We start from the raw sequence: 19,828 nt of genomic DNA, 5'->3' as shown, positions 1-19,828 counted from the left end.
TGAAGTCGTGTGTCCCTTCTGCCCTCTCTCTCCCTGTCTCTCTCTATCCGCTGGGTTCGTGCAAGTGTCCCAAAGCAATAAGCTACTCCCTGATTGGACGGCTCAGATCCACCAGCCAATCGCTGCACTCGACATAGACGAGACGTTAGGTTTTCCAAAATGGCCGCCCGCTGAAGTGATGCTATCACATAAACTAGCCGACGTTGGTGTAAGAACTAACAGAAAACACCAAAAATAGTATTTAAACGATATTAACATAACATATTAAATCACCGGGTAGTTTAAATTAGAGTATAATACAGCGGCAGATGCATGGGGATTGATTTATGGATTATAAAAAACCCACGTCGTTGTAGCTAACGAGCTAGGTTAGCCAACGGTAGCATAGATTAAAAGTAACCTAACTTTAAATTGAAATAGTGTTTTATCTTCTCACTGAAACGATGCTGGGGTTTCTGACGGCGAGGCAGACGGGACTGGATGATCCTCTGAGACTGCGACGAGCGGAGTCAACGAGAAGGTGAGAGACAACAACACAAAGACAGACAACAACACACAGAGAGACAATGTTATTGTCCCGTCTACCTTTATAATAATGTTTAATCTCGTTAAATACAACCTCTGTTATTATGCTGTGTGTGCTCCCAATCTCCTGTGCATATAAACAGCTAATTGCAATAGTCAAAGTAGAGCTGACTCATGTGGCAAAACATTATATTAAGATTAACATGTTCATGTGATGATGATGATCAGTTTATCGGTTTATAATTGTTTGTATTAAGTTTAAAGGCAGAGTTTTAGTTCCTGAGTGAAGGTTGTGTAGTTTTAAAACGACAAACACCTGAAACAGCAAAGCATTTGATAAATCTGATGTACATCATGTATGTGTTGTCCACTCTGTGCACAAGCATTTTAAAAAAAAATTGTGCTTCTGTTATGTTGCTGGAAATTATATTTATGTGATCTTGATATTGTTTAATAGCCCAGTCATCCTTTTAAGGGGATGCTTTCGGGAATAATGACCGAATGGATTTGTTTTTATAATTTGTGCAATAAATAGAATTTCAGGCAATATTTGCAGATTTAGACAAATAATTTTACTTTAAGTGACCGTCACCTTTTTCTGCTCCAACATTTAGATCTTCCCACACTCATGTTTCTAAAAATATTTTTGGGAAAATGTGTGAGTCAGGTTAAACATATTTTCCTCTTCCTGTATCTCCAAAGGGTCCTTGGTCTGGAGTTGAATCCTGACAGAGATGTGGACCGAATCCATGGAAATGGCATCAACTCTATTGACATTGAAGCAGTAGAGGGCAGATAGTAAGTCTTGGTTCACCCCAGATCTATAAATGACCACAATACTATAAAATAAGGACTCATCAATTTCAAATGCCACATGTCACTGAATGGGACACCGCTGACAACTGCAGTAAGTTGTTTCTATATCTGGGAAACTTTTTAAACGTTTTAAGACAACTTTACAAAAATGTTTTTTTCCCCCCATAGCCTAATCTTTTTCCAGTGTTCCAGACACAAACACTAATTCACAGACCTCAGTTATGAAAAGCTGTGTGAGATAAAATAATGCTACTTGTGAAGTTCACCTTTTCTGTTGTTTAGCATGTTATCTGGAGGTGCAGATGGAGTGATCGTTATCTACGACCTGGAGAACTTCAGTGGGAAACCACAGTACACCTGCAAGTCCGTCTGTACAGTCGGCAGGTAAATGTTACTCAATTTTCTCATTCTGTCCACTAGAGGGAAGCATTGCACTGACCTCTCAAAGTACCAAGTTATGCTCAGCTTGGTCACAGTCGCGTGTCTTTTTAGTATATATATTGTAATGTTCATAGAGGTAAACTGAGCTGAGTAAGATTGTTTCCTCACTCACCGGTGACGGGTAATTTTTTTAATGGCACCGTAAACAGAAAACACCATATTGAATATGTTTTTGTCCACATAAAAAAGATTATCAAAATATCCAATCCATCAAAGATGGCCTCTGTCTGAACAGCCATCAGATTTGATTTGCTGTTTCTCTATGAAACATGTATCATGGAGACGTGCAACCACGTGGATGAAAAGATTGTACAGTCCACACGGGACACATCGTTTGTTCATCAACATTTCGCAGTGCTTAAATGTGCTGCCACGTTATAATACTTACAGTTTTTGAATTAAAAAGGAAAAGCAGAGCAGAAAATCTATGAAGGATCAGTTTCAGTTGTGTACGTGGGTAATTTTCTGCTTACTGTTCATCCCTTTTTTGTGTTTTCTTTGCCTCTGTAGGTCTAGCAAGTATGTCCACAAATTCAGTGTGGAGACAGTTCAGTGGTATCCTTACGACACAGGCATGTTTGTCTCCAGCTCCTTTGATAAGACCATGAAGGTCTGGGACACAGAGACACTGAAGGTAAGACACGTTATCTACATACAAGTTGATTCCATGTTTCATGTGAGGGATACTTCTATACAAATACTTCTCCTGCATATAATATGTAAAGCTGGGTTGGAGAAACGTTACCTTAAAATATGCTGCAGTCCAGTATAAACAAACGCCAGAGAGTTAAATCATTATCTCTTACAGTGTCATAACAAAAACTTCCCAAGGGTAGGATTTACTGCACAGCAAAGGGATTTTATCGCATTCAATTGTATGACGATTATTGTTGCAGCTTCACTACCCTGTCTTTCTTTTGGCTCTTTTCAGTATCTCGTCCCCTCGGTTTCTTATTTTCTGCTTCATGCTCTCTACCCTTCTGGGCCACATAGTCCCATATGGCAGGCCCTGAGCTGTGCTAGAGTTACACAGGCATCATGGTTACCTCAGAAGGTCAGGCAAGGGACAGAAAAGAACCAACCGACCTTTCATGTGTTTTACTCTCTGTGTTTATCTTGCTCCATCCCCACAAACACAGACAGACATACATACATACATATAATTGTATTTTTTGGTAAATTAGCATTTTGCACCTTAATGTGGGCTGTGCATCGTTTTGCACATTGTGTATGGGTATTAGTGTTGTTATATGCAAACACAGTGTGTGTGTGTGTGTGTGTGTGTGTGTGTGTGTGTGTGTGTGTGTGTGTGTGTGTGTGTGTGTGTGTGTGTGTGTGTGTGTGTGTGTGTGTGTGTGTGTGTGTGTGTGTGTGTGTGTGTGTGTGTGTATTTTTGCTGAAGAATTTTAATTGTAACCTCCACTGATGCTTGGGCGAGCTGCCAGTCCAGCTCTGATCTCCTGTACCCCCCCCCATACTCCTTCTCTCGACATTGGACCATTTTTATCACTGTTAAACTTTAGGGTCATGACTTTATTTAAAGTTATTGTTGTATGTTTTATCAAAAGATTTTCACGTAGCGTACAAACTTTTAACGTCTCTCTCTCTTTCTTAACTTTGTGATTCTTCAGCCTGCTGAGGTCTTTGAGTTTGAGGGCAACGTCTACAGCCACCATCTTTCCCCCATCGCCAGGAAGCACAGTCTCATCGCAGGTGCGTGTGTTTAAATGCACTCAGTAAACTGACGCTGACACCGATGTCAGTGATGCAGGAAAAACAAGCTGGAGTACCCACTGGCATTTCTGTAACTGCATGCCTTTGACTTGGGACAACATTTTTACTAGTAACCCAGTCGTAACTCAGTTTGTACTTTCAAAGTACACCGCAGAACCCACCCCTTACATGAATTTTACCTCAGGTTATAAAGCACATATAACATAGAAGAGATGTTTAAAAACAACACTTGGACTCAGGTTCAGAGAAATTCCGTTGGAATCTAGGTGCTGCTTCACCATGTGGCCAAGCAGGACCAACAGGTTACTCATGCCTGCTGAGTGTGTGCCCACAATTCTCCCTGTCCCTCAGTCCCTTTGACACACCCATTCCCAAACCAGACACTATCACAATGCCTAAACATTTTGTTTCTTCAATGTGTCGATCCCTCTCCAAAGACTTACACATGCTTGTCAAACCGGTTGCAATCCTTTAGGGAAAACTGCTTTCAAGGTAATCTCTTTCTCAAAAACAACAGTGGCTCATGAATTCAGCAATTTTAAGGCACTTTAGATTTGAACAACAATCTAATCATCTTCTTTGTCTAAGTACTTCATGTATACATGCTGGGTGTGTTACCTCATGTTTATAAAAAGTTGGTATCAAAGAGTTTTCATATTTACCACACCTTATCTGTGAGAACCTGGGACACCAAGTTTCAACCCCCTGAGTCACTGCTCTTTTGAACAAGTAGCAGATTGTTCTGGCTCTTTTATCACAATCTGTTAAAAGTGATAACATTGATAAGTAGGAATGTAAATATAACTGGGTGATACATTTGAGATTTACCCTTTTAAGTCATCCTGGAAATTTCTTTATTTTAAAGATATTAAAAAAATTGTTTTTCAGATTACATCCCTCATCTTTCTCTTTGTTTCTTCTTTACCAGTTGGCACGAAAGAACCTAAAATCCAGCTGTGTGACCTGAAGTCTGGCTCACGGATTCACGTTCTTCAGGGTTAGTTGAGGAGATCACTTTTCCCTCTGTTTTATTCCACACATACATAACTAAGTGAAAAACGTTGACCTTTTCCCCTTCAGGTCACAGAGCAGAGGTACTGTCTGTGCGGTGGTCACCCAGATATGAGCACATCTTGGCCTCTGCCAGGTAAGAACTCTTCGTTTCAGTTTCAGATTCTGAAATCATCAACGAGTTTGCCCTCAGAGCCTTATCAAAGAAAAGTGCCAGGTACTGAACAATCCCACCATGTTGTGTCCCAGCACTCTTTGTGTCCCAGCACTCTTTGTCATCTCAGCTCCTGGCCATCTGGTCATGTTGCAACCCTGAGTCAATGATAATGGCTCCACAGGCCAGCAGATAGGCACTGTGGCACTCAAGTCATCCTGTCATATGGTAGATACAGTCCCCTCCTGTTTTATGCTGCACTGGACCTGCTAATTAACCTGTTGGGATCAGTGTGTTGCTGTCCCCACAGTCTGCAAGTGATTGTGTAAACAACTGGCACAGCGAGATTCAAACATAAAAGGGTCTGATGTATTCTATTATGGAGTAGCTTGTTAATAACTGTTGAGGAATGTTTGACCATCCTCACACATTACTGTATATGCCACTATATATATATGTATATTGTATATTACATTATATCTATACAGGATAATAGTGCCTGTCTATTTCCACACACACTGCCTCTTCTCCATCAGTACCCAAGGTCAGGTTATAGATAAAGGACCAACCAACAGCACATTGTAGTGTCTACGCTGAGGGACTTTCATATCTAACTCAGATGCCCAAGACACAGAGGCATCAACTTCAACTCTTTTGCGTATTTCACCAGTGGAAAGACGTAAGGACACAATGTGATTTAGCAATGCCTATTTAGGCTTAACTATCCAATAGGATGAGAACACCTACATGTACCACAGACAATGACAGCAATTTTAGCCATTCATGAATGTGCTGTTGGGATGGGTGACATAAGTAGAGGGAGCCTTGGGGGTGACAATTGCTCAGAATGTGTTTTATTGCCAAGTAGGTTTACGCCTACCTGGAATTTACTCTGGTTGTTGGTGCAAACAATGAACATAAAAACATAAAAACACAATAAATTCAACACATACAACACACATCAAGTGTACATTAAAACCTTCAGCATAAGACGTTAGCTGCTGCCTGAGTTCTCCTTTCACCAGCTTCCAGAAAACTTCCTTAACAATTACCAACAGAATACTAATTTTGAAACACTGCTATTTTATATAAAATGTCACCTGTCTGAGCGAACAGTAAATTGTACCTATAAATCCCTATTGCAATTGTTTTATGCATGTCATATTTCAGATAGATTATGAGACCATATCTGTCATCAAGCGAGAGCAAAACAAACAACTCCCCAGATTCTCTTTCTAAGTGCAGACAGCAAGGTGAAAGTATGGGATGTACGTCGGGCCTCTGGTTGTCTCTTCACTCTGGACCAGCACAACGGAGACAAGTCGAAAGCCTCCTCTGAGGCAGGTACTGTTACCTCCATCCTTTTCCCTTTCTTTTTATTTCCATCATCTTTTTTGAGTGTGCAGGGCTGATGTTTCCACCTTTAGTTTAGAGCAGAATAAAACACGCATTGACTTCCAAGGGAGACAGGACAGACGTTTCTGTCAGATGGGTCCCTGGGCTGTTAGACGCTGGGTAATGATTTAGGATTTAGCTTGTATGCAGATGTGTTGCATAACTTACGTTTTCCCCTCCTCACCCTTATTCTACCACTCACTGTCAGTTTAAAGTGATGCTGCACAGGCACACTATATACAAAAGTAGGTGGGACTACAACCTCAAAATGTAAGAAAATATAGTCTCAAAGAATTAACCTCAGTTGTACCTGATGCGTTTGAAAGAAACAATATTTGTCGAAATAAAGGCAGTTTTACAACAACATTTAGCTCTTGTTGTGATGTCAGGTATGTTTCAGGTTATTCAGGTTGACACAGACTAGGTTCTTTCTCTGGTTGACAGGTGGACATACTGCACAATCCTTATCTGTTTTCTGTTTCTGAGGTCATGTTTGTCTTAAAGCCAGAGGGGGCCTTTGCTTACAGGAAACCGGTTTCCAACTTAAACTGTTTATCTTAGCTTCACTTAGTAATATTATAGAACAGAGGGAGCTTTAACAACCAATGTGCTAACATTATATAATGTACGGATGTGTATGAGATGTGACTGGTTGGGAAAAATATGCAGCGACCAACCTTTAGCATGATGCAGGAGGTATAAGGTGACAATGCATTGTTACCGTGTCCTACCTTTCTCTATCTAGTAAACACAGCCCATAATGGCAGAGTGAATGGCCTGTGCTTCACTGGGGACGGCCTCTACATCCTCACGACTGGGACTGATGATCGCATGAGACTGTGGAACAGTGCCACTGGGGAAAACACGCTGGTAAGATGTATAAGTGTGGGCTTTGTCACATTTGCCTTTAAATAACCAGATTTTTGAATAAATAAATGCCCAAAACATCCCACACAATGCCCTCCAGTCTATTTTTAGAACCTGAAGAAACTGTTTGCTACTGACGTTTTTTATGTTATAGTCCGATTTGGCAAGAATCCCTGACTAAAGATGAAGTCATTGAATTTAGCGATCCGATCCAAGGTCATTGTCACCATGACCTCATGTAACATGTTTACGTAAAAGCCTCTGGGTCCATACAAAACCAAAACCTCTGCAACAAACCTATAGCACAGATACACAACCTTACCCTAAAGCCTGGGGAAGCTATGCTGAGGCCCTTGGCTCTAACATGTGATCCTGTTCTAAATTCCTGCTCTGCTGCCTCGAGCTGCAGTTGCCATGGTGGGCATTATTCTATCTTCAGGCACAAGACAGCTAGTGAGGGTAGATGACTCTCTCTCCTAGACAAAGGTCGAAGATGGGTTATGGATGATTGGGTGGGAGTTTCTGGTTCACATTTCACAGACATGACATTAAGCCTCGAGGTTCTACACTTACATACCTGTTAATGTGTTTACTTGTACTTGTTTGACCTGATTTAATTGTCTCTGAAATGAAGCGATTGAAATTACTAGATCTACAGTATATTTAAAGACTTATATACTCTTGCATTATTGAAAACTGGTGTTTTGTGACAATTCCTAACCTATAAATTATTTACAAGTGTTTCAAATAGGAACATTATGTAATATTAGCATCACTGAATGTTGCTTATGTCATATGTGTGTAAGTGTTTAAGAAAAAAATATATGAAGTGCTGAGTATGCCTTCAACAAATTCTGAATAGTTTACAGAAAGTAAAGTTTTACAGGAGCTCTTCTGACTATGTCAACTTCTTTACAGGAATCTTACGGAAACATACTAACATACCAGAGTTTAAATTAGATCATTTTGTTACTGGCGTCCAGTGCAGAAGAATTAGCTTCTAGGCCAGCCATGTTACAAATGCTGCACTATTTGCCTGGAGAACTAAAAGTTGTTCTTCTGATTGACACATGAAAGTTAACAATAATGGGACGAGGTTCTACTTAAACCAATTAAATAAGCATCCGCTTATCTTTCTGGTTTCTTTTTTGTATCATCACCAGCTTCTTATTTATCCAGGAAACCATCACACACGGTTTCTCATAGCAGGAAGTTTGTGTTCAGGCCTTTCATTTGCTCATTATCTGGTCTGTTTGTCCCTCAGGTGAACTACGGGAAAGTCAGCAACGAGAGTCGTAAAAAGCTCCAGTTCACCGTGTCGCGAGGCTGCAGCCCGGAGTTTGTGTTTGTGCCGTGCGGCAGCTCCATCGCGGTCTACGCCCTCCACACAGGGAAGCTGGTCAGCATGCTCAGGGGTCACTACAACAACGTCGACTGCTGCGAGTTCCACCCAGACTACCAGGTGACACTCCCTGCCGGTGTCTAGTTCGTGCATCGGGCCACCACACAGTGCTGCCTTTGTTTCTCTGTCCCACTATCTACTTCATTCCATTCTGTAGAGTTCAGATCAGTTTGTCTCTCTCTCTCTCTCAACTGTTTTTCTTTTATCTCTCTGTTGTCAGTGCAGCAGCAGCTCTAAGACATTTGCAATCTCCATGCCAGTCTCAAATAAGCCACTACCCCATGTACAGATAACCTGGTAAAGTCAACATTTCCTAAGCTTCACTTAGTCACTGTAAATGCAAATACAGGTGTCCACATTGTGAAAGACAAATTAACAGATGCTTATCATCCATGTCCGGGTCAAATACAGGTGATACTTTGGTTTCACTTTGATCTGTAACAAATAGTCGTCCACTTGAGCTTGTTGCCGTTTGAGGACTGCAGCGATTGGTGCTTTATTCAAGCTTTTTTCACTCCACACACACTTTAAAATACTCTTCATTCCTTGCTGAGTTATATAAGGCAGTGAGTTGTTTGCTTGTTTTCCAGTTATGTCACCAAAAAAAATCTGGAAATTATATTATGTGCAGTTACTGTTTTTCCCTTTTTATAATGTTTTGTCATGACCCAACAGAACGAAAACAAGTGCATATACACAGGCAGCTCACCGGTGAGATATGAGTTTTCAATATTGTAAAGTTTTAAAACCAATATTTTTTGTACAAGCTGTTGGCTAAAATCAATAATCTTCCAAAATTCCCTGACATGTTTATCATGCTGCTTATATATTTATATATTATATATTATTATATTTATTCTTTTATATACTTTAAATACGCCTTGAGTTGTGTAGGTCTACTCACATAGTCTTAAATTCTAATAACTTTAGTAACAATCTGTTTTCCTGTTCTATTGGCACTGGTTCGATAAGTCTCTGTACTAATCTTGTGTTCTGAGAAACACCTTAATTATGAGGTAACGTAAGTCATTCATAATCATCACAAACTCAGAGACGGGTTCAACCCACACCCTTGTTATTGAGCAATCTCAGCATCCGGTGACATACACAGGTACTGAATGTGTCAAGGATGTAAGAATGCAGTTCAGCAGCTCGTCACCCGGGAGAGTCCTGAAAATGTTTCCTCTTTTAACCCTCTTCTCTGTTATAGTCTGCTCTGTCCCACGGTGCTGACGATGTATCGCATGAGCTCATTCACATCCTGTAGACAGTCCTGAGCGTATCCATTATCTGTACTCCTGTTGTTAACACTGATTTTCCGCTGGTGCGAGTGTCCTTGTTTGGAAGTGAAGCTCTGTATCAATGTGTGAACTAAAACTCTGAGCCGATGTGTCCTTGTTCCTGTGTAGGAGCTGTACAGTGGAGGTAAAGACTGTAACGTCCTGGCTTGGGTTCCTGTTCTTCACCCCCCAGCTGTGGAGGAAGAGTCAGAGTCTACAAATACGGTACAAGCAAAAAAAAGAAACAGGAAACAATAATAGGGACCGAGTGATAATTTGAGGAGTTTGATAACACTTGATTCAGGTGTAATTTGTGTAGTTTCTATTCCAAGGCCCACAGTATGAACTTAATTTATGGTCTAAATATTCAATCAATATCTATTCAACTTTCGTTTTGTTGCTTTGGCCTTTGTGTCAGAATCCAAACCATGCACAGGCTGTGTGTCATCTGAAGAATTCCAATTGGTTTCGTCAGTGTCCGGAGAACAAAGTGATTCTCCTACAACAAGGAGCCCTGTCACTTGTTGTCAGCTCCGTCATGTCTACATTGTAGCAGTGCTTGTTAAATCCCAAACGGCTTCCTCTCACTCTTCAGATTCTGGTTTTTCTAGTTTTATCTCAGTTGTCATCACTCAAGTACAAAGTTTCTGTCTACTTTACAACCGGTCGGTATTTTTCCGACAGTGTGTACCCATTTAAGCTCGAGATTTGTGTGCATGTGTTATGTAATTGATCTGTTATTATTATTTCAGATTTGAGCTAAAGCTGAATGTCTTGATTCTTTACAGAGAGCTGCCAACCCGTCTTCAGGGAACCCTGCCCTTCAGGATGCATGGAGCAGCGATGAAGATTGATGCTGACGTTTTGTGTGTGGAAACAAGTTTCATATTTTCACAATTCACTTAAAAATGTGAACTGTTTCATTTAGTGCAAAGATGAAGGCCTTGTGAATATGTGTGATTTGTGTAAATATTTGTCCATCTCTGTAAATATGCACAACGTCATGAGTTAATTTAGTTTTTTTTTAATATTTTGATATAACATTCTGTTGTTCTTTTGCAAATTCTCGTTTGAATGTCAAGCCAACCTGATGCTTTGTTGTACCCATGGGGGATAAACTCTATTGTTTGTTCTTCTTAAATGTAATTCTACACCTCTCACACTCCATATTAGAATGATGTTTGTTAAAGAGATGTTATAGAGTTCTTTAAACAGGTTCAGTGCTTCTCCTTTAGTTTGAGTTTTCCTGCAGCTGAGCTGAGAAGAGCCGGCTCCTCACACGGGAGTAACCAGGCATCCATACACACAGATCGTCTTTTTGTTATTCCTGGGGAACATTAGCATTTGTATTGCGTTAAGCCTTAACTGAAAGTAGCAGCAGGAAGCGAAACTGAATCCCTCCCTTTCTCTGCCCCCCCCCCCCCCCCTCACAGTTCTTAATTGAACTTACATTTTTTATCAGACTGGCCAAAACACAATTACAACATAACTTCTTGCACATCAATGCTGTAATTTTGTCATGTGAAAAGACCATGAATAGCTTCTGTCGAACTGTACCAATATTTTTATTTTATATTACTTGAAGTTAAAAGAAATCTGTCTTGTTTTTTAATAAAAGCAATACTACCCTATTTACTTTGACTGACTGAGTTTTGAAAATAACAGTAATTACAAAGATATTGATCTAATTTTGCATTGGATTAATCCTACAGGGGTTGTAGTGGTTAGATAGAAGTAAGTTCAAGTTTTAAGTTTATTTATGTGATTCCAGCCACATCTGTAAAACAAACAGTGGAACAAAATTGGCTTTCTCAGTGTTGAGGAATTTTTGGCCTTCCTCACACATTACTGTATATGCCACTATGTATTATGTATTATGTATATTTCATCATATCTATACAGGATAATAGTGCCTGTCTATTTCCACACACTCTCCATCAGTACCCAAGGTCAGGTTATAGATAAAGGACCAACCAACCGCACATTGTAGTGTCTACGCTGAGGGACTTTCATATCCAACTCCAATGCCCCAGACACAGAGGCATCAACTTCAAATATTTTGCGTATTTCACCAGTGGAAAGACGTATGGACACAATGTGATTAAGGAATACATATTTAGCCTTTATTAACCAATAGGATGTGAACACCTTCAGTACATGTAACATAGAGAATGAAAGCAATTCTAGCCATTCATGGATGTGCTGTTGGGATGGGTGACACAAGTAGAGGGAGATATACTGGGATGCTGTGGGAGACATCTTGAGTCTTGAGGGTGATAATTGCTCATGTGGCTCTGTTAGTGTTTGTTTATTGTTTCACCTTCTGTTCTCCTTGATGCATCAAGTCTACATTAAAACCTTCAGCATAAGACATCAGCTGCTGCCTGAGTTCTCCTTTCACCAGCTTCCAGAAAACTTCCATCTCACTCAGGACGTGTGCGCACATACAAAAAACATCCCAACAAAACAAAACAGCGTTTTAAAGCCAAGTGCACAATTCAACAATGAGTTAAAATGATTTAAATATAATAAATACTGTGGTTTTAGAGTACAGGTAGATTATTTGCATTGTGGAAACCACCTTCATATTTCAGAGACTCCCATCCGGACAAAGGTTCCGGGCTATCAAGTCCTTAGCCTCGCGCCACCTGAACAGTTTTTCCCCCATTGACTCTCCCCACTCCCCACACTCCCCTCACTGACTCTGCCCCCCCCCCCCCACCCCCCACATTATTTATATATTATTGGCACTATCCTGAAAGCAATAACTGCACCTTAGCACGGCACATGCCCATTACTTATTCTTCTTCCTGTATATATTGTTGTTTTATGTCCGATTGTTGTTTTTATGTCCAATGCACCAACCACACCAAGGCAATTTCCTGTATGTGTAAAAATACTTGGCAATTAAAAGAATTCTGATTCTGATTATTTCCTTTACCTGACTTTTCTTAAATTATGAAAATTAACAGAACTAATTGTAAAGATATGGATCCCATTTTAACTGTAGTTGAAGGGAGTTTATGGAACATAAAAAAAATGTATTGCAAAGATATTGATCCAATTTTTTGTATTGGATTAAGTCTAAAGGAAATACACTCTACACTTGGGGAGTTAATGGAAAACAACAGCACTACTTGTTTATATATTGATCACATTTTTAACCTCAACCAGATTTAGAGAGTTTATGGGAAATAAACTATGGGAATAATCGTAAAGTTAATCCCATTTTTGACCTTAACTAGATTTAGAGAGTTAATAAAAAACATAAGGATCAATCGTTAAGTCAATCCCATCTTTAAACTCAACTGTAGTTTCAGGGAGTTCATGGAAAATACCCGAATGAATCACAACAACATGGATCCCATTTTTTTGTAGTTGGCTTGAATAATTCACCATGTAATCTGGCTGGATCCGCAATTGGCCAATCAGTGTGGCAATGGGCGCGGTTTGGGGGCATGCCACACCCCGGGGGCACATAAAGGGCAGGGTGTGTGAGCGCGTGCGGGACAGAGGCCAGCTGAGCTCAGTCAGGACGGGACGGAGGAGATCAAACACTTTGGAGTGCGGGTCCGCGGCAGCAGCATCACTGAAGGTTGGTAGTTCAACACCACTGCTTTTCTCGGTTCTAAATGGACACAGAATGAAAATAAGAAGGTTTGAAGGAGATCACACACACACAGAACAAACACTAACGCACACACACGCACGCACCCACCCACACACACACACACACACACCTGTGATTCCTGGAGATCTTCTTCCTGCACCAGCGGGTCCGACTTGTTTTCTTCACGAGTCGCTTCACCTGTTGCTCATCTGCTCACACATACACGCACGCACACACACACACACACACACACAGACACACACACGCACACATACACACATACACACACACACACACACACACACCCGCACACACACTGAGCTTCACACCCACATGGGAAATAACCGAGTTAATTGTTTTATTTCCTTGTTGAACCTCAAATTTCCAGAATATTCCAAAGAAAAGATGGTTTCATTCTAACATGGCCTCAGACCTCACTAGCCCTCCTGCACTAATGAAATCAACTCTTATTTTGAAGTGATTTCCGACCACATGGCGTCGGTTAATATTCACTGCACAGCCAGTAATTGATTTAATAATTTATTTCAAAAAAAATTTTTCCTACAGTTTGAATGAGTCAAACTTTATTTGCTTAGCAGCATTCAGACAGGTGGGTGCAGTTCACGTTTGACTGATGGGCTGAACAGGAGAAAAGAACTGGGGGGGGAAATGCTGACACTGAAAAACAAATCGACAAAAATGTCAGCTAAAAGTGTGATTTAAAAAAAAATATATATTAAAAAAATTAATTGTAAGAAAAGTTAAAAAATTGGGATAAACAATAATATATATTAACATACAATTTAAAACAAAATGTTTGTAAACCGTACTCGGTCATAATTTCATATACTTGTTTGTTTCCAACTTAATTACTTTAAAGCTCATACTTATTTACATTTGTTTATTCCAGTGTTTACTTTTATTACATACTCTAATTGTTTTCCTAATAATCGGTGTGTTTGAAGAGTTTTAATTGCCTACACTTGAGTGATCTCTGCCTCGGGAGGGACATGACTTTGAAAGTGCCCTGGGTGAGATGGAGCCTGTACGACCACATTTCACTGGTGCTCATGGTGCATTGTGGGAGTTGACTCGGCAGCCCAGGGAAGTGTGCCATGGCAGTAACCACCATCAGGTTTTCTGCTCTCTAACCTATGTCTCTAACATGAACCGGCGTGTCAAGACCTGTCATTAGCGTAAAGGCTACAGACAGACAGCCAGGCCTTTTCACAATTTAGCCTGGGAGGTTTTTTTAATGCCTTTACCTGCGCAGGTAGACACGCCTCGAAAAAAAATCCTGTCATGTAGGATTGTGTGCATTCATACACCTGGCAGACGGGACATGAAGTGTTTATTTACTTCTTGTGCTCTCTGATATGGGGAAACAGTTTGAGTGTCTTGATTCTGTTTGGACTTTTGCTCTGTTGAAGAGAACTTATTATTTCCAAGGAAATGGTTCAGTCACTGAACAACCATGGGACACGTCTGAAACATTACAAAGATGTGATACAATAATTTAATGATTTGATTAATTAACCATTAGATTGGGCTGTGGATGGGACAGCATATTATTATTTTCATCAATTAATTTTATGGATACTTTTTCAATGAAGCGATTTGTTTTTATGAGCAAATGGTGAAGAATTAACAGTTTCCTATAGATTCCAAGCTGATTTCTTGCAAAAAGTGGTTAATTCTCCCACTGGAGTAGTTGAAGCCATAAAATGATTTACATTTGATGATTTGACATCCATTGCAGCTGTTCTCAATCTATTGGCAGTTCTTTTTTTTTAAATATCACATTCCCGCTTGTCCATGAACTCACTACCTGTGACTTGTGCTATGACCAAATTTAATGGCTATTTTTTCAAAGAATTCTTGGTGCATAAAAAAAAATTATGGTTGAAAACAAACAACAATTTTCTTTCAACAAAGAATTTTCACATCAAAAAGGCCAATTTTCTCCTTAAAGTTTGTAGAACTACGATAGAGGGAAAACAGATTCAAGGTGACGTGGTTTAAAAACAAGCTGGGGACAAATCTTTTCTATGTTAACGTGCGTTCATGTCTCACGAATGAGTTCTGGTCCCATCTGTTGCTCCTCAGATAGCTTGAGACAGAGCCCCCCCATTGTATGCTACGTACACTCTCTGCTTTGTCTTCACTCCGAGGCTTTGAGAGGCTCCAAGAGTGACACAGTGGCATTTTTTCCTCTCGTACATCCCTGTCCCTGAACTATTCTTGTGTCATGTTGTTTTTTTAAAGCATGCGAGCAAATGTTAATATTTTGCTGTCATTGCTCTGATGTTGTTGGTTTTTAAAATCCATCTTGTAATGACGCCTCCACTTGTATGTGGAGGAAATGATCCGTGCCTATTTAAGAGATTAGCTCCGGTTGCTTTTTTTCTTTTACCACTCACTCACCACTTGTCGGGGCAGAGACTTACTTCCTGTTAGGTTGACAAACCAGTTGCCGTTTATTTATCAATTGACTCTTATTTTTCCAATCCACTTTTATAATTTGAACTTTTAGTAACAACTTCACTGACTCGAGTCAAACCCATTTCCTAACCTTTTGTGGTGTTTTCTCTCTTTAGGCGCAGGTAACTTATCTGAAAATGGAATTTGGGAGGATTCTGTCTTCTGCCGCATTCATTTACCACAAGTTCATCCAAAATGCAGGTGAGTAATCACCCGTTTTAAGTGGGTTTATGTCCTGTTTGTAACTTAAAACCCTGCTATTGTACCTCTGCAGTCCTTTTCTTTTTTCTTTCTGTTTCAATGGGCTGCAACCTACCTGAACAGTAACTACACGTTTCTCTTTCAGACTCTCGCACGGGGAGCTGGTTTCTCATGTCGTCCCCTCTCCCCCAAACCATCATCATCGCGGCATACATCTACTTTGTGGTTTCGCTGGGGCCGCGCTTGATGGAGAACCGCAAAGCCTTCGACCTCAAAAAGGTTCTCATCATCTACAACTTCGGCGTGGTGGCGCTCTCGCTCCACCTGTGCTATGAGGCGAGTCATCGTTATCTTTTGCATTCTTTAGCTCTTTCTGCAGTGATTTCACACGGTGATGCGTATCACCGGCTTCACAGTTGGAACAGAAGTGTTTTTTTTCCTTCCTCTGTTGAGAATGGAGCCTGCTCTCGGTTCATGAGCTGGTCAAAAATATTTTTGAAATCTGACATGTACACACAAGGTTTTCTGTGACAAGCGTGTAAACTTCTTGACATTGTATTATCTCATTCTTCAATTTATAAATGTAATTACCTTTCATTATTTCTGACCTTATTTTGCCTGTAGAATGATATAATTGTTATATTATCCAGCATCACTAGGCGTGTTAAAAGTAATTTAAATCTTTGCTCTCTTTCAGTTTGTGATGTCCGGCTGGGGCACGGGATATTCTTTCCGCTGTGACCTGATTGACTTCTCTGATTCACCACAGGGCCTGAGGGTAAAGCACCAATTGTGATGGATTAAACTAAACCTGACTCTGGCACCAAATATACATGATGCTTTGAGTGTGTTCATTAGAACCAGCACTGAACCTTTCTTTGTCTCCTCTAGATGGCGGAAACATGCTGGCTTTACTACTTCTCAAAGTTCATCGAAATGTTGGACACAGTAAGTGGCAAATTCAAAGTTGATCATTTATCTGTTTATCACAGTTCAGTTTAAACTCTGGGAATTAAAACTTTTGTTTTTTTCCTTTTTAGATTTTCTTCGTCCTGAGGAAGAGAACCAAGCAGGTGACATTTCTCCACGTCTACCATCACTCCATCATGCCCTTCACCTGGTGGTTCGGCGTTCGTTTTGCTGCAGGTAGAACTCTTCCCGACCCCCACAGACACGCACTCCAACATGTAAACACACAAGATCTTTTTGAAATCACAAGAACTTCCTTTTTTAATATTTTACGATCTCATTCTTAAATCCACTTCCTGTTTCAGGTGGTCTGGGTACGTTCCATGCCCTGCTCAACTGCATCGTCCACGTCATCATGTACTCGTACTACGGCCTCACTGCCTTGGGCCCCTACTACCAGAAGTACCTGTGGTGGAAGCAGTACCTCACCACCATTCAGCTGGTATGTTAAGTGCTTGAACACACGACAGATTCTTATGTGTTTCTATCAAATCTTGGGTTTCAAGTTGAAATACAATTTCTTTTGGTCCTCAGATCCAGTTTGTTATGGTGACCAGCCACATCTCCCAGTATTTCTTCATGAAGGATTGCCCCTACCAGTTCCCCGTCTTCGTGTACATCATTGGCCTGTATGGCATGATTTTCCTGTTCCTCTTCCTCAACTTCTGGTACCATGCCTACACCAAGGGCAAGCGGCTGCCTAAGGTGCTGCAGGCTCAGAGATGGGCTCACCACTCCAACGGAGTCATGAATGGAAACGCCAATCACGAAAGGGAAGAGTGACGCACAACTTTGCCATTCAGGGGGTTTCAGGGTTGACCTCTAAGCAAACCAAGTAGTCTCGAGATTCAGCCCCAATTTGTTTGGACTGTTTGTTTTATTTGATTTTTAATTGCTTTCACTTGCAACTACAAAAGGAACAAGACCATCTTTTAAATTATCACCGAAGCTATATTGAAAACCCAAGCTGGAGGATTTTTATGTAATCCCAAGTGTTCAAATGGAAAAGTCGAAATCTCCCTCCTTTTTCTGCTACGTATGGTATGAAGAACTCTACTTCACTATTCACGCTGAATACACGGCTTCACCGGTGGCCAGACCACAGGACCCTCGGACTGGACATCCTCCCTCATCCAGAGACTTTTTTTAAGATTTAAAAGTTGTGCAATGAAAAATTAAGGGTTATTTATTTCACTTGGCCTAAAATGATGACTTAAAAAAAAATAGGGTGATTAGGCCAAGCGCACGTTCTTTTGTTCAGTTAGTTTAATGGTTGCATGCACGCAGAACACGGGTTTCACTAGGTTTCATCACTAATGCATGAGAACTTCTCCAGGTCGAGTCGCTGCTGCTGCTGATGGTAGAGACATCAAATGAAAAGAGTCGTCTTCAAAATGACGGGATGAATTCGTTCTCCAATGATGCAGCGGAGCGACAGGCGCCGGAGCGGAACAACTGGACCACTGTGGTTCTTGGAGGGTTCACAGCAGAGCTTTAGCTGCTGCTTCCTCACTGAAGCACATTTCAAAAATAACACTTACTCGACCACTGCACACTCTGTTACACGGTTTCACTATTCAAGCCAACCGGTAAGAAAACACGAGCAGCATCAGTTGCCCACTTTAAGTATTTTGCTTCCCGTATCGAAGCTTTGTGGCAACGATGTCCTCGGACGGCTGGAGTCACTACCTTTCATATGTTATGATCTTACACTGAAGTCAATGTGGTGTCTGAAGACACAGGATGGATCTTGGTTTTGAAACCACCTCATTCAGGTGAAAGCCCATGTTAACATTTAAGATTTACTTGTTTGTGTAATGCCTATTTTCCAGTTCCTTTTCAGATCCCTTTTTATAATATAGTTAATATTGTAAGAAATGTGACAAATGTTTATATTGTATTTTATGTATTTATACAAAAATAAATGATCAATTTACTTTGAAATTTGTCTTTGCTCTATATATTGTGGGAAAAGGGATACTTTCAAGTCTGTGGTATAATTTTGTAGTTTCAGTGATATCTTAGAACGTTTAACAGCTTCTCTTGGTTTGCACTGCTGAATAGGAACAGAATCTCTACACTGACTCTGTCAGAGGTTAAATCTCTAAAATGACTTGTAGGTGATTCATCTTTGAAGTGTTGTGTAATCGAAGGGGAAGTGAAAAGCAAACGGCTCAACCCGCAGGTCAGAGTTCTGATCTTTAATCGGTGTTCCATGATGCAAATTCTTAACAACCTTTTATGAGCATAATATGTAAAATTACTGTTAGAAGCACAAACTCGTATTTAGGGTCAAGCTGATTTTTTTTTTTTTTTTTTTTTTTTTGAGTAATGCTCAGTTATGGCTGTAATCAACTATTTTGACCAGTAGGAGGTGCTGTTAAACAGACTAGAAAAGGTTTGCTGTTTTAATGTTCAATGCATCATAGTTAAATGAATCACGATACAAAACAATTTAATCCACATAAATTAAAAAGCATGGCACTCCTAAAGTAATCGGTGTTTGAATGTTGCTCTATTTTATCTTCATCCATGTGACCTCATGATCTGCAGGAGGATGAACTGTTAACATGTGCTTTTGCTCTCGCAAGGTGAAAAGCTTGATTCTTTTGAAATGTTAGTCTCCAGAACAGAGGAAAATATTTCTTTTCTATTACACACGTATTATTCAAATGCAATAAAAGTATTTCTTATAAGTTAAACCATTCAAAACTATTTCAAATGAGAATCCCACACGTCCCACATGCAAAACTACGGTTTAAGAGATACCTGTTAATGAGTCCAGATCTCAGTCCAAATCCAGAATTTGTGAGTGGCAATCATCTTCAAATATGATTTTAACTTTCAGAAACGGAAAACGTTTTATTTCTCTGATGCTCGTTCAGCTCAAGCTTCTGTCTGTTCATCTCACACAAACCCACCCAGGACACAGGAGACAGCCC

At 40.2% G+C, this 19,828-nt stretch overlaps 2 protein-coding genes across 2 annotated transcripts; both read left to right on the top strand.

Annotated features, from left to right (window-relative positions):
* The first annotated feature begins 160 nt into the window (after positions 1-160).
* Positions 161-11,032, top strand: ercc8 (excision repair cross-complementation group 8). Its single transcript, XM_061072101.1, has 12 exons — positions 161-520; positions 1,228-1,323; positions 1,624-1,725; positions 2,293-2,416; positions 3,414-3,495; positions 4,445-4,513; positions 4,597-4,663; positions 5,922-6,025; positions 6,822-6,946; positions 8,208-8,405; positions 9,755-9,850; positions 10,414-11,032. The coding sequence occupies exons 1-12, from the start codon at positions 444-446 to the stop codon at positions 10,477-10,479; spliced, it is 1,206 nt and encodes a 401-aa protein (XP_060928084.1). The 5' UTR covers positions 161-443; the 3' UTR covers positions 10,480-11,032.
* Positions 11,033-13,154: 2,122 nt separating this feature from the next.
* Positions 13,155-18,830, top strand: elovl7a (ELOVL fatty acid elongase 7a). Its single transcript, XM_061071579.1, has 8 exons — positions 13,155-13,220; positions 15,833-15,917; positions 16,063-16,253; positions 16,615-16,695; positions 16,809-16,865; positions 16,958-17,063; positions 17,192-17,328; positions 17,421-18,830. Exons 2-8 carry the CDS (start codon positions 15,854-15,856, stop codon positions 17,667-17,669), a joined length of 885 nt encoding a protein of 294 aa, XP_060927562.1. The 5' UTR covers positions 13,155-13,220; positions 15,833-15,853; the 3' UTR covers positions 17,670-18,830.
* Positions 18,831-19,828: the final 998 nt, after the last annotated feature.

Source organism: Limanda limanda, chromosome 5, assembly GCF_963576545.1.
Source record: "Limanda limanda chromosome 5, fLimLim1.1, whole genome shotgun sequence".
In the NCBI taxonomy this organism is placed as follows: domain Eukaryota; kingdom Metazoa; phylum Chordata; class Actinopteri; order Pleuronectiformes; family Pleuronectidae; genus Limanda; species Limanda limanda.
This window is presented reverse-complemented; position numbering and strand designations above follow the sequence as displayed.